Source organism: Haliotis cracherodii, unplaced genomic scaffold, assembly GCF_022045235.1.
Source record: "Haliotis cracherodii isolate W230 unplaced genomic scaffold, xgHalCrac1.p SCAF_8, whole genome shotgun sequence".
NCBI classification, from domain to species: domain Eukaryota; kingdom Metazoa; phylum Mollusca; class Gastropoda; order Lepetellida; family Haliotidae; genus Haliotis; species Haliotis cracherodii.
The window spans coordinates 45,468,441-45,483,112 of NW_027266341.1; the positions used below are offsets into that span (position 1 = coordinate 45,468,441).

Sequence of the window (14,672 nt, forward strand, 5' to 3'; positions counted from 1 at the left end):
CTCAAAATTTAAGTTTCACCAGGATTCCATGGAAACGACAAAAATAATAAAATTCAGAATCTTCAAACTAGCAAAAGGCACAAGCACTCATTGTGGTAAATGTGTGTAGCAAGCTTGATGAAGCTAGGATACATAGTTAAAAAGATATGGGCCATACAAAACACCCACCCTAAAAGTTTCTAATATTTCCATGGCAACGGCAAAAATTGAAAAATTTAGAATCTTCAAACTAGCAAAAGGCACAAGTACTCATTGTGGTAAATGTGTGTAGTAAGTTTGGTAAAGCTAGGGTGCATTGTTAAAAAGATATAGGCCGTACAAAACACCCACCCTAAAAGTTTAAGTTTCTTAATGTTTCCATGGAAACGGCAAAAATTAAAAAGTTCAAAATCTTCAAACTAGCAAAAGGCACAAGTACTCACTGTGGTAAATGTGTGTAGTAAGTTTGGTGAAGCTAGGGTGTATGGTTAAATAGATATAGGCCGTACAAAAGCTCAGACGGAAGGACGGACAGATGAACGCTATATACCCCCGATTTACTTCATAAATGGGGGTATAATTATTTTCATGAATTTCAGGGTTCATACTTTTCCATGGCTCCTATTTTATTTTCAGTATACTGTACTTTTGTATGGATGTCAAGAATAATTCTCCAGATTCAGTGTTACATATACAAGTCTCATGACATGAATTATTGCAGCATGAAAAATATCTTTAAAAGAGTGATTTTGGAATGGTTACAAATGACAATCTTGCAGTTGTACTTAAGCTGTTTACCTAATAGGTTGCCAAATATTTCTGAAGGGTCTATTCCCCCTGAACCGTCAATGTTGCCTTAACTGTGACGTAGATACAAAAAGAGGAAACAAATGAGGGAATTCTTATATGTTGGGAAATATGACAGGAGATCAAACACTCATTAGAGTATACATCTTAAGGTGATGTAAACAAGAACTGAAGTGAGCCAAGCACTGTACGATTTAACACTTGATGAAAGTCTATCATATTAAAAAGCTAGATACGATAATATAACACTTGAAGACAGCACAACTTGTTTTGCATCTTCACTTAAGTGGTGATAAAGGTGAGATTCTGTACTTATGGTAGTCTACTGTCAATATACAAGAACATAAGTTCAGAAGACCTGAAGAAGCAATGAAATTTGTCTGGCCGAAATATCCCAAAATATATTCATGATGCCTATCCTTTTTGTTCAGTATATGTGCAAAGAAAACCAACAAAGCATCATCCCTTATCAGCAAAAAGTTTATTAAAGAACAAGGTTAAAACAACTGATGCCTACATTATTAAGACATCTCATTATACAATCTGCACAGATCTAAACAAGAAACTGGGAGTTTTGCATTTTATTTTCCAATCCTAAAACAATCCCTGAAAACAAAACGATCAAGCCATGTAAAGAATGGCTGTAAGCCAATACACATTGCTTACTATAGTCTGGACAGAAAATTTGTACAATGAAAACACATGAAACGTTTTGGAGTAATGATTACCTGAACAGAGAAAATATTCTAAAATTAGTTAGAGGTTAAAAGAAAAAACTCAACAACTGAGAAAACAATAAAAGATATGCTTACTGAACACAAATGATCATGTCATGTTAAAAACAGTGATTGTAATGATTGTAACAAAGTTTCCATTTGAAAAAAGGTATAGTTTGATATACATGAGACATTATATGATTGTATATTGTTAATATTGCAGGTATTACTTCATGGTATGACTTTCAACAGCTACATTCATGATTATAATCAGTAAGGGTCCTTCACAGGAATCTGTATACAAACTGATAACAACGATGTGTAATGAATTTTGTTACAGATTTCATTACAGATTCCTCTGCATGACCATGCCACTGGACAGGTGCTTGTTTATATGGGATATATAGTTTGTATTATTAGTGAAGTGTGTCATCTAGCTAGAATATAGCATGGTTGTCCTTACTAACCAGAGCAAATGAAGTGCGACTTGTGGTTGTGAATGATGCGACAGTGACTTAACATCTTCGTTGCAAGGGAAGCATAGGATTCTGTCCCTGGAGGATTCAGCAAGAGTGAGTGAGTGGGTTGTGTTTTAGGCACCGTCCGTTTTCAGCAGGAACATTCAGATATTGTCCAACTCTTTTACAGGTAGAAGCTTGTTTTCCACATGCTGGTTTTAAAGACTGAGCACTAAAACAAAACAAAACATGAAACTCCCTCTGTCTGAAGTTAATTAGTCATATTCTAAGAGTTAAAACTGACTCTTCTGTCTTTTTTAAAACAATTTCAACACAACTGCACTTTACTGAAACCTTTTGAATATGATTGGACATAAGCATTTTACAGAAGGTATTATGTGTCTGTTTCACTATCTGCATGCGTAAGTTATTGCATCTAGTTAGTATGGCAGAGTAATGCCACAGGATGCAGCAATGAATTGCATGCTGACCCTGTAGTCCAGTTTTTCCCTTCTAAATAGTGTAATCCAGTGTACTGACCCTTCGGATCAGCTTGATTGAAATTTCATTGTTACCCTGATTCCACTAGAAATGTTAACAGGCCACCTCACAAACAGCTCTTGCAAAACTAAAAGAAAGGGAGAAATAAATAAACAAAATCAATCTTAGGAGAAAGGGATTGAAACATTTTATAACTTGTTTGTTCCTGATACTTAACACTGAAACAATCTACTGGAAGTGGTTATTGTGGATTACATCTGTGTGTGCTTGAAGTGGTTATTGTGGGGTACATCTGTGTCTGCTTGAAGTGGTTATTGTGGGATACATCTCTGTCTGCTAGAAGTGGTTATTGTGGGGTACATCTCTGTCTGCTAGAAGTGGTTATTGTGGGGTACATCTGTGTCTGCTAGAAGTGGTTATTGTGGATTACATCTGTGTCTGCTTGAAGTGGTTATTGTGGATTACATCTGTGTCTGCTGGAAGTGGTTATTGTGGGGTACATCTGTGTCTGCTGGAAGTGGTTATTGTTGGGTACATCTGTGTCTGCTGGAAGTGGTTATTGTGGATTACATCTGTGTCTGCTTGAAGTTGTTATTGTGGAGTACATCTGTGTCTGCTAGAAGTGGTTATTGTGGGGTACATCTGTGTGTGCTTGAAGTGGTTATTGTGGATTACATCTGTGTGTGCTTGAAGTGGTTATTGTGGGGTACATCTGTGTGTGCTTGAAGTGGTTATTGTGGGGTACATCTGTGTCTGCTTGAAGTGGTTATTGTGGGGTACATCTGTGTCTGCTTGAAGTGGTTATTGTGGGGTACATCTGTGTGTGCTTGAAGTGGTTATTGTGGGGTACATCTGTGTCTGCTGGAAGTGGTTATTGTGGGGTACATCTGTGTCTGCTAGAAGTGGTTATTGTGGATTACATCTGTGTCTGCTTGAAGTGGTTATTGTGGGGTACATCTGTGTCTGCTGGAAGTGGTTATTGTGGGGTACATCTGTGTCTGCTGGAAGTGGTTATTGTGGGGTACATCTGTGTGTGCTTGAAGTGGTTATTGTGGGGTACATCTGTGTCTGCTTGAAGTGGTTATTGTGTATTACATCTGTGTGTGCTTGAAGTGGTTATTGTGGGTTACATCTGTGTCTGCTAGAAGTGGTTATTGTGGGGTACATCTGTGTCTGCTTGAAGTGGTTATTGTGGGGTACATCTGTGTGTGCTTGAAGTGGTTATTGTGGGGTACATCTGTGTCTGCTGGAAGTGGTTATTGTGGGGTACATCTGTGTCTGCTAGAAGTGGTTATTGTGGATTACATCTGTGTCTGCTTGAAGTGGTTATTGTGGGGTACATCTGTGTCTGCTTGAAGTGGTTATTGTGGGATACATCTCTGTCTGCTAGAAGTGGTTATTGTGGGGTACATCTCTGTCTGCTAGAAGTGGTTATTGTGGGGTACATCTGTGTCTGCTAGAAGTGGTTATTGTGGATTACATCTGTGTCTGCTTGAAGTGGTTATTGTGGATTACATCTGTGTCTGCTGGAAGTGGTTATTGTGGGGTACATCTGTGTCTGCTGGAAGTGGTTATTGTTGGGTACATCTGTGTCTGCTGGAAGTGGTTATTGTGGATTACATCTGTGTCTGCTTGAAGTTGTTATTGTGGAGTACATCTGTGTCTGCTAGAAGTGGTTATTGTGGGGTACATCTGTGTGTGCTTGAAGTGGTTATTGTGGATTACATCTGTGTGTGCTTGAAGTGGTTATTGTGGGGTACATCTGTGTGTGCTTGAAGTGGTTATTGTGGGGTACATCTGTGTCTGCTTGAAGTGGTTATTGTGGGGTACATCTGTGTCTGCTTGAAGTGGTTATTGTGGGGTACATCTGTGTGTGCTTGAAGTGGTTATTGTGGGGTACATCTGTGTCTGCTGGAAGTGGTTATTGTGGGGTACATCTGTGTCTGCTAGAAGTGGTTATTGTGGATTACATCTGTGTCTGCTTGAAGTGGTTATTGTGGGGTACATCTGTGTCTGCTGGAAGTGGTTATTGTGGGGTACATCTGTGTCTGCTGGAAGTGGTTATTGTGGGGTACATCTGTGTATGCTTGAAGTGGTTATTGTGGGGTACATCTGTGTCTGCTTGAAGTGGTTATTGTGTATTACATCTGTGTGTGCTTGAAGTGGTTATTGTGGGTTACATCTGTGTCTGCTAGAAGTGGTTATTGTGGATTACATCTGTGTCTGCTAGAAGTGGTTATTGTGGATTACATCTGTGTCTGATGGAAGTGGTTATTGTGGGGTACATCTGTGTCTGTTGGAAGTGGTTATTGTTGGGTACATCTGTGTCTGCTGGAAGTGGTTATTGTGGATTACATCTGTGTCTGCTTGAAGTGGTTATTGTGGATTACATCTGTGTCTGCTTGAAGTGGTTATTGTGGATTACATCTGTGTCTGCTGGAAGTGGTTATTGTGGGGTACATCTGTGTCTGTTGGAAGTGGTTATTGTTGGGTACATCTGTGTCTGATGGAAGTGGTTATTGTGGATTACATCTGTGTCTGCTTGAAGTGGTTATTGTGGATTACATCTGTGTCTGCTGGAAGTGTTTATTGTGGGGTACATCTGTGTCTGCTTGAAGTGGTTATTGTGGATTACATCTGTGTCTGCTTGAAGTGGTTATTGTGGATTACATCTGTGTCTGCTTGAAGTGGTTATTGTGGGGTACATCTGTGTCTGCTTGAAGTGGTTATTGTGGGGTACATCTGTGTCTGCTTGAAGTGGTTATTGTGGGGTACATCTGTGTGTGCTTGAAGTGGTTATTGTGGGGTACATCTGTGTCTGCTGGAAGTGGTTATTGTGGGGTACATCTGTGTCTGCTAGAAGTGGTTATTGTGGATTACATCTGTGTCTGCTTGAAGTGGTTATTGTGGGGTACATCTGTGTCTGCTGGAAGTGGTTATTGTGGGGTACATCTGTGTCTGCTGGAAGTGGTTATTGTGGGGTACATCTGTGTGTGCTTGAAGTGATTATTGTGGGGTACATCTGTGTCTGCTTGAAGTGGTTATTGTGGATTACATCTGTGTCTGCTAGAAGTGGTTATTGTGGATTACATCTGTGTCTGATGGAAGTGGTTATTGTGGGGTACATCTGTGTCTGTTGGAAGTGGTTATTGTTGGGTACATCTGTGTCTGCTGGAAGTGGTTATTGTGGATTACATCTGTGTCTGCTTGAAGTGGTTATTGTGGATTACATCTGTGTCTGCTTGAAGTGGTTATTGTGGATTACATCTGTGTCTGCTGGAAGTGGTTATTGTGGGGTACATCTGTGTCTGCTGGAAGTGGTTATTGTTGGGTACATCTGTGTCTGATGGAAGTGGTTATTGTGGATTACATCTGTGTCTGCTTGAAGTGGTTATTGTGGATTACATCTGTGTCTGCTGGAAGTGGTTATTGTGGGGTACATCTGTGTCTGCTTGAAGTGGTTATTGTGGATTACATCTGTGTCTGCTTGAAGTGGTTATTGTGGATTACATCTGTGTCTGCTTGAAGTGGTTATTGTGGATTACATCTGTGTCTGCTTGAAGTGGTTATTGTGGATTACATCTGTGTCTGATGGAAGTGGTTATTGTGGGGTACATCTGTGTCTGCTAGAAGTGGTTATTGTTGGGTACATCTGTGTCTGCTGGAAGTGGTTATTGTGGGGTACATCTGTGTCTGCTAGAAGTGGTTATTGTTGGGTACATCTGTGTCTGCTGGAAGTGGTTATTGTGGATTACATCTGTGTGTGCTTGAAGTGGTTATTGTGGATTACATCTGTGTCTGCTTGAAGTGGTTATTGTGGGGTACATCTGTGTCTGCTAGAAGTGGTTATTGTGGGGTACATCTGTGTCTGCTTGAAGTGGTTATTGTGGGGTACATCTGTGTCTGCTGGAAGTGGTTATTGTGGATTACATCTGTGTGTGCTTGAAGTGGTTATTGTGGATTACATCTGTGTGTGCTTGAAGTGGTTATTGTGGGGTACATCTGTGTCTGCTGGAAGTGGTTTTGGTTTACTGCTGCATCCATATGCATGAGGCATAAGGTACAGATATTTTAGCCATCATAATTGTGCACCATACAGCTGATTAATATCATGAATATCTTGTACATGTAAGAATTACATCTGATAACATTTGAACACATAACACAAATGGTACTGACTTGATGGAAGCGGTGAATGTGCTAATGATATACAAATATTGTAAATATGTACATAATGTAGTTCTAACAAATTAACATAATATCAGTGTCTATCACAAATCAAATCAGTACCAGTCCTTTGTGTTTGACTTCAGACTGTTGAAAGAGAACATGGTTGGTTATGTCTTAGTGATCGTGGTTGTAAAGATCTACCCAATATTCCTGTCCTGAAAATTTAATTGAATGTCCAAATATCATCCAAACAAATGGACTTGTGGGTCAAACATAGTTGTATCACAGATAATAAAAGGTAACAAATACACAAAAAGGAAATTATGCCAATGTGAACAGACAGCAGTGTATAAATCTAAAACATCAAAATGATCCCAAAGCACTGAGACAACAGCTTTGTAAATCTTGTTGACACATTATTGTGCCAATCAGTCAATACAATGATTCTGGAGGAGATTCTTGTCACTAAACCCGTTTTGTTAAGCATAACATGGATATCTATATTTATGTTTGAATCAAGTTTTTTTTATGTCTGCAAACCAACAAAAGGATTTTTCAAATTTTGAAATGTTGAAGTTGTTTTATATTTATTTCATATTCTGTATGAGTGGCTACAGCATGACCAGTATTTTTATTATTTATGAAAAGATCAATTACATTCTTTTAGACAAACATGTAATAACAATGTTGGAAGCGAGAAGAACGGACAAATAATGGTGTGCTCAGAAATAGTAAATGAAGTCATAATAGCAACTGCTAAACCTTAGACACAGTGAAAAATTAATTATCTAGGCCTTAACAATGAGGGATAGTCTAAAATGGAGCAATCATGTATAGAATCTAGAATAGCTATCTAACACAGAATCACAATTCACTGTCAATTTCATCAAGCAAGTAATTGATATGTAAAATATATATTGGTGAAACCCCTTGGTTTCATAACTGACTAAAACATACTAATCAGATGCTGATGATGAACATTGACACCTACGAGTATTCTGACTTGTTATACAAGAATATCTTTGATTTGTCTAAAATATCAATATCTCATTGGCAAAGACAGGCAAACACACATTCTGCAGTTGCTTGCATGGTTAAAAGTTTACCCTAACAATGCATCCTGGTCTAAATATCTACATTTGTACAACAATCTTCGTAAATAGCAGAACAAGTTCATGAAATGTACCTTGTTCATGTTGCATCGCAAACTACCGGTACATGAAGTTTTGTATATCAACAAGCCAAATAAAAAACACCTCAGATCAGTGTCTTTCACCAATATCCTTGAAAATAGACTACTAGTTCACAAGAAATATCACGAACCATTAACGATCTGACACTTTCACTATTTGAATGTTGATGTCTTACATGATACTGATATGGGTAGCTTGCTTGACGTGAGCATGAGTGACACTGCCAGCTTAAACACACTGTATCAGCATAGGCATATATGCATCTCTACAATACTGACTAACCAAATGGTTTGTGATGTAACATTCAGCTGAAATGCAGTGAGAAAAAGATACTTGATGTCAAAAACAAACACAACTCTAAACAATGCTAAGAAACTTTAAATTGTAAGAAATAACACCATCAATAACAAAATAGTCTTGTTGAAGCAAACAACTCCAACTTATATCATGAAATCTTTACCAACAGACATGTTGCCTGTTTTCACTTTCACAGACTTCCATCATTCTATGTTGAGGACAAGAGAACAACTGCTGTTATGAGGGAGATAACTCTAAGCACCAAGATAATGCCTGGATTTAGCACAGGCCATCAATATCATAACAGTCAAGGTATCACAGTGACACATCAGCTGGAATATGTATCTTAAATATCCTTGAAGTCAAACATGAGTCAATTAGGTTTTTTTATCTGTTGCAATCAGATACAATTGATTACAAATGTTTTCATTGTTGCAGACAGAGTCTTTGTATACAGGTTTTTAGTGGGAATGTCCTCAAAATGATATTCATGAAAGCTTTAGGAAATATTTCAAAGTGCTTGTACAGTGAGAATAAATGACAATACATTTCAAGGGCAATCTGACAATGTCGCAGCGAAGTAGAACTTGTTACATGATATCCAAGGAATATCACCTGAAAGCTGATTCATGCTATGTCATCAAGAACTTAATGAATACATCACTCTACTGGAAAGAGTTCATCCCTTTCATTTATAGAGGCTTTCTATTTCACAAGTTAAGTGAACTATTGAAGCACCAGAAAAAAAGGTTCCTACCACATATAACACTGCATGGATCTCCCAGTCAGGTGGACATTGTACAACCAACACAGTGTGTCTGGCAGTGTGGCTAGTGACAGTCTTCTACGGAGATCACATCTCTTGCCCTGATGAGAACAGTCTGGGATAACATGCAAGAAAGTTCCTGCACAGCAAGGCACAGTTGCGAAAGAAAAAATGCGCTAGAAATTAATAGTAGGACTTGTGTCTCTATGATGCTTATTATTATATTTGTTGTTTTTTAACCTGGTTCAACACCCCCAAAATAATTGAAGCCCTGGCAATGAAACATCAAATTGTTGTCTGCATACATTTTTTAGATTATTGTAAACATAGTACATTTTCAATAATTGCAAATTAAGATGTACAATCAATCAAAGTATCTTAGAGACACATCAGGACCCTCCTTCCTCTTCTCTGACAATAGCCACACCCAAACAGGCAGGATATGAATAGCACTAATTAATATCAGCTGGAAGCATATATCTTCACAGTATCACCAATGGATTGTTAGCATCAGATGCCTGATCACACATACACACAGCACTTCCATCCTTCCACATCGTCTGCACACCTACACAGACTGCCCAATTACTGCTGTAGGAACAACGTTCATGAAGAGGAAAGAGGTCTTTCTTCATGACATAATGTTGAAAAATGAACTGGATATGAATGAGGCTTGAGATCTATCTGCCATTATGCTGCTCTTGTGCCTCTTCATCATCATCCTCCAGAGTGAGGATCTGCTCCATGCTCAAACCCTGGGTGCTGGTTCCCCGGCGCATCTTCAGAAGCTGGCCAATACGAACCCATTTCAGTTTATTCTTCTCCACGGCATCATTAACTTCCTTACACTCGGGGAAAAGTTTCTCCAGGATCCTGTAAACATTGCAAAAGTTGTTTTTTAAAATTACATTCAGGGGCGTATAATGAGATTAGAAATGCAGGGTTTGCCAGGGTTAGAAATTGGCACTTGTCCTGTAGTCCTTGCCTAACTGCCCAATACGCATGGTATCATAAGGACTAGTAGAAATATGCCATTTTTAAGTGTTTTGCTATTTGTTATCATTATAAGGACTTGTGAACTAAAAATGTTAGTCTCTACCACTTGTTTGACCTTTATGCTTGCCATTAATCCAAGGTGAGACAAATTTAACATGGGCTAATGAAACAGAAAATATACTTTTCCTTTGGACTACTGCAATTACTCCTGTCAGTCAAATATATACTGTGGCTGAAAATAACATCTTAAGAGTTTCACACTGAAAATCGCAACGAAATGTCATCCTTTTTATTAACACTAAAATATTCCTTGGATTTTAGAAAGCAATATGAACTTTAAACACCACGAACTTTGCAAATTTGGTTAAATCCTGCATTTTTTAGGCACTTTGCAAACAATAGGCCTACACTAAAGTACTCATGGAAATGAAAAAAACCCTGTTTTGCTGGATTTAATAATCGACACAAAGCATTACATAGATGTAAATACGAAATAACAAAACAACTGGAAAAGCACTAGTCTGGATTTGCTAGTTTTATCTCAGTGCTCAATACAAAATGTACTTTACAGGAGGTAATTTGTAGGCACTTTCAACATTCAAAAATAAAACTAAGTCCAAATTGACATGGCAGAAATAGGCTATAGGCATTATGCATATTAGCCTGGATTTTTTTTTATCAAAACAACAATAAAAATAACAGCTATGTTTATGTACATAATAATAATGACAAGTAAGTTGTTTGAGAAGGGAATATGTTACTTTTACGTTTGATATTTTGACGATGATTTACTATCCCACAATGCCACTCACAAATCACTAACCACTGACAAATCACATGCACGTGGGTTTCAAGCACCTGTTTTCGCCTGTCATCAAGGTGTCATAGGTCATGGACATTCACCTTGATCTACTAACATCTGAGTTTCACAATAGTCTGTTTTGTAGTGGTGTAAGGATACATTGAACTATCGATTGATTGCGATTGCTTGTCTCACGATAGTACACTATCGATTGCAACTTGAAACAATCGATACTATTGGCGATAGTTTGTCTAACTATTGATAGTTTCGATAGTTAATTTGTTTGGTACATTTACTTTCTTAAAAAACATAGAAATAACTCCTATGATCATCTAACCTCTGTTGTGCTTTCCTTTGGATTGCACTACTTTGTCTCCTTGATTTAGAATTACGTCCCTTAGCTACTCGTCGCTAGGCAACATTGACAAGATGGCGGACGCCACATGTCAGTTTTTGTCAACTTTGTTTCCTAATTGATATGTTGAATCACATTTAGTCATTCAGTGAATGCCAATGTGACAATTAGTTTGACAGTTTGTATATTCAAATACTAGTCATTCAATCACATTCATTCACATTGGTGCTAAAACACTGCAGTAACCTAAGACTTTACAAGTTACATGAAGTGAAATTTTGTATTAAAATGTTTTTTAGAGGTCAATTTGAACTTGTTTTCTTCTCATTTCTTGTTTTCTTTACAAATAGTATCAGAAAGATATAATTATTTTGATGGTGTCAGTCAAAATGCTGAAATATATGCTGCTAAAGCCTGCTATAATTGCAAGTGAAAACTATCGCAATAGTATCGCAATAGTAGGGCCACTATCGCAATAGTATTGCAATAATTGTTTTAACTATCGCAATAGTATCGCACTGGTCAAAAATGCCTCAATAGTCACCCTTGCTGTTTTGTTCATATTTTTACACACTTTTATGTGTAAAAAGACATAAAAACCTTTGATACGCTGTATTTGTGCCAAGGCCCAATTAGTACTAAATGAGTTGTTTGAATATTTATATATTTTCTATATTAACTGCATTTACTTAAAATCTGAGATCGAAAAAACAGTTTTTTTTCATTTCCATGAGTACATTAGTGGTATTATGTGTTGTGTTACTGTCAATACCGTTATATCAATCTGGCTTGGTACACTCTCATATTGTCATTCTCATTAATATTTCTATCACACGCATCTGTCTCTCCAGATACATTTCTATCCCAAAAAGTCTGGTACTTTCCATTTTGAAGCCATGATTTCACTTGATTTTGACATATATAACTCATAAACTGTTGTCTGCATCAAATCTCAAATGGAAAGACAACAGTTCCGGTCATGCACAGATCAATGTTTCTTAAATCCATCGCAGGGATTTCCTGGAATTCATTCACTTTTGTTTCTATAGCAAACATAACAGTCTTGAGTATCATAGACTTTGCTTACATCAAGCTAGATTTTGCAATTTCTTTGCTTATGACAGACTACTTTGTGATATATTTACAATTATAATTCCAATTACTAGAAACAACGTGCACTGTAAAAACACAGGTTTAATTATTTTTCTGCGCGATCTTTCACACAAAGCTTGTTTTAAAATGTTTATTATGAAATTAGTGTGAATACCAATCACACACACTGGCAAACTCTGCATATTTATTATGTCATGGAATTCCCACTTTTAGCCAATCAGTAAATTACTTGTCAAAGACCAAAGCCCTCATTTAGTCAGTCAATCATCAATTGATGTTTGTGTTTTGGAATACAATGTTATTTACCATGTTTCTTAAAACTTGTTTCACTGAAGTTAATTCAACTTATAATCCTTTAGTCTTGTGTCTCTAAGTATTTGTACAGTTTACAGCTCATACTTTCACGCCTTCGATAAAGAAATACCCTGGACATTTTTAGCTTTAGACCACACTGTTCCAAACATCGTTGTTGTAAATCATATAATATATACAATTCAGATTATCTGTAATGAGTTGAATGCTGACACATCAAGTAACTAACACTAACAAATGTAACAGTTCTTTTGATGAAGTGAGTGAGTGAGTGAGTTTGGTTTAACACCGCTTTTAACAGTATTCCACTTATATCACGGCGTGTCAGCTTAAAGGGGCACTGATCTAACGCAATTCCCCGGACTGGTTGTTGCCTTTGTTATTGTTTTTCCCCCCGTGAGTACCCGGATGATACGAAACGCAACTGAGCGTGACCAGAGACTGGGCTACCGTCTGCAAGGACAGCTAAATACACTTGGAGGCCGGAGGCAATATTTGTTTTACGAATTTTTGCATAAACACTGATTGGTTAACTGTGATCTATAAAGATTTCGACAAAGGGCGCATGTAAATTAATTTCTTTAGCCTAAACAAACAGACAAAAAGAAAGGCGGAGCTCATCGGATTTGGAAATACCCCAGATGGTTATAGTTTAATACTAATAAAAAGTATCTATGCAGTGAAAGCATTTTCGGATTTCAGATTGCGTCGATAATACGACTACTACTCCCTTGTTGTCATCCACGTTTTCTGGTATAACTCTACACTTGTGTATTTGTCGTCATTCACCTGATGCTCAGTTAATGAATTTATTACAGGTACAATTAGTGGTAGCACCACTTAGATTACCTGACAAAGGTTCCCATTTGGCATTTATTGTGTCTGGGGTAATTATTCAATCTAAATCCAGGTTTGAAGTGAGGTGAAATGTGTGTTATGTAATATGCACGTGGCAGACCAGCAAGAGGTGAATGATCAATTGATTTACTTTTTTTTGTAAATCAACGGATCGTTCCAAGTCATCAAAGGATTAACAGAAAATACGTTGATTGATTAATTACTGTTATCTTGCACAGTGGATATGTCAAAAGTGAGTGTTTACATGTCTAGGTTTACTAAAACAAAGGGAATACACTCATATCATGGCGTGAAGTGCCCATGTAAAAACAACATACTTTGTTCAAAGGGTTAACTGATAATACGTTGATTGATTGATCATTGTTATCTATCACTCAATGGATTTTTTAAGAACCGTGGACGTTATGAAAATAGTTGTCACGTGGGCTTTCTCAGCCTACCCTTGAGACTTGACACCTATGTGAACGCCTGACACAATCCAAGTGATAAGTTGAGAAACGAACACGGGTTATAATATCCCGAAACGATATATATCTTTTAAAATATTTGATTGTTACAGAGACACGTGACATCGAATAAGTTTCTTTGTACAGCTGCAGACGAGTGGGATATTGTTCCTTTGTGTGGATATTCACGGATACATTCCTCGAACAAGGAAGCTCCTAAAATTTATACAATTTATATAATTTGGTAGGTTGCAGTTATGGTATTTGCATTTTGTTTTCCTTCATTTGAACAGATTCGTTCTTGTTTCTCAACGTCTTGGTTGGGAAATTCTTCAATGCACGATAGACGTTGTTTTCACAGGTCTTTTCCTTTGTAAGCTTGTATATATTACCGTCAATTTGTAAAATGTGATTCTCTCAGGCAATTTATAAAATGTGTAAATATTTCAGTCATTTTGACTAAAAAATCTGTCCAGATTGATTAAGATGATCAACAGGGCCTACAAACATCACAACAGATTATTATGTAGGATTAGAAGCCAAACAACATAGACATGTACTTTTCAACGTAACATTTTCAGTCCCTTGGTGGTGACATTAAACATCAAAATGTTTGGAATTCGTTAACATAATAATACAAATGGAAATGTTTTTTAGTCACTTTTAATAAATTTGAAAATGTTAAACATTTTGACAGTAAAAAAATATACACACTATAAAAAAGCAATGCTCAGGTGAAATATTTACTTTGTGTTGCAAGTCAAAATAGTGTAAACGAAAATCGCAAAATTACCAAGCAAGTGACTTATCAAAACTTCGTCACCATTACCGATGCTACCCACAAATATACCATCATTTCCTTATTATCTCGAAAACTGCATTTCATTTTGTTGATCAATGTGA

At 37.2% G+C, this 14,672-nt stretch overlaps 1 protein-coding gene across 1 annotated transcript in view; it reads right to left on the reverse strand.

The window, feature by feature from the left end:
- Window positions 1–1,176: 1,176 nt before the first annotated feature.
- LOC139451136 (cGMP-dependent 3',5'-cyclic phosphodiesterase-like) overlaps window positions 1,177–14,672 on the reverse strand; it is a 79,984-nt gene continuing 66,488 nt past the window's right edge. The window contains exon 31 of the mRNA XM_071232933.1: window positions 1,177–9,760. Within this exon, the coding sequence (XP_071089034.1) occupies window positions 9,568–9,760 (193 nt within the window). The 3' untranslated portion in view covers window positions 1,177–9,567. The remainder of the gene's footprint in view (window positions 9,761–14,672) is intronic.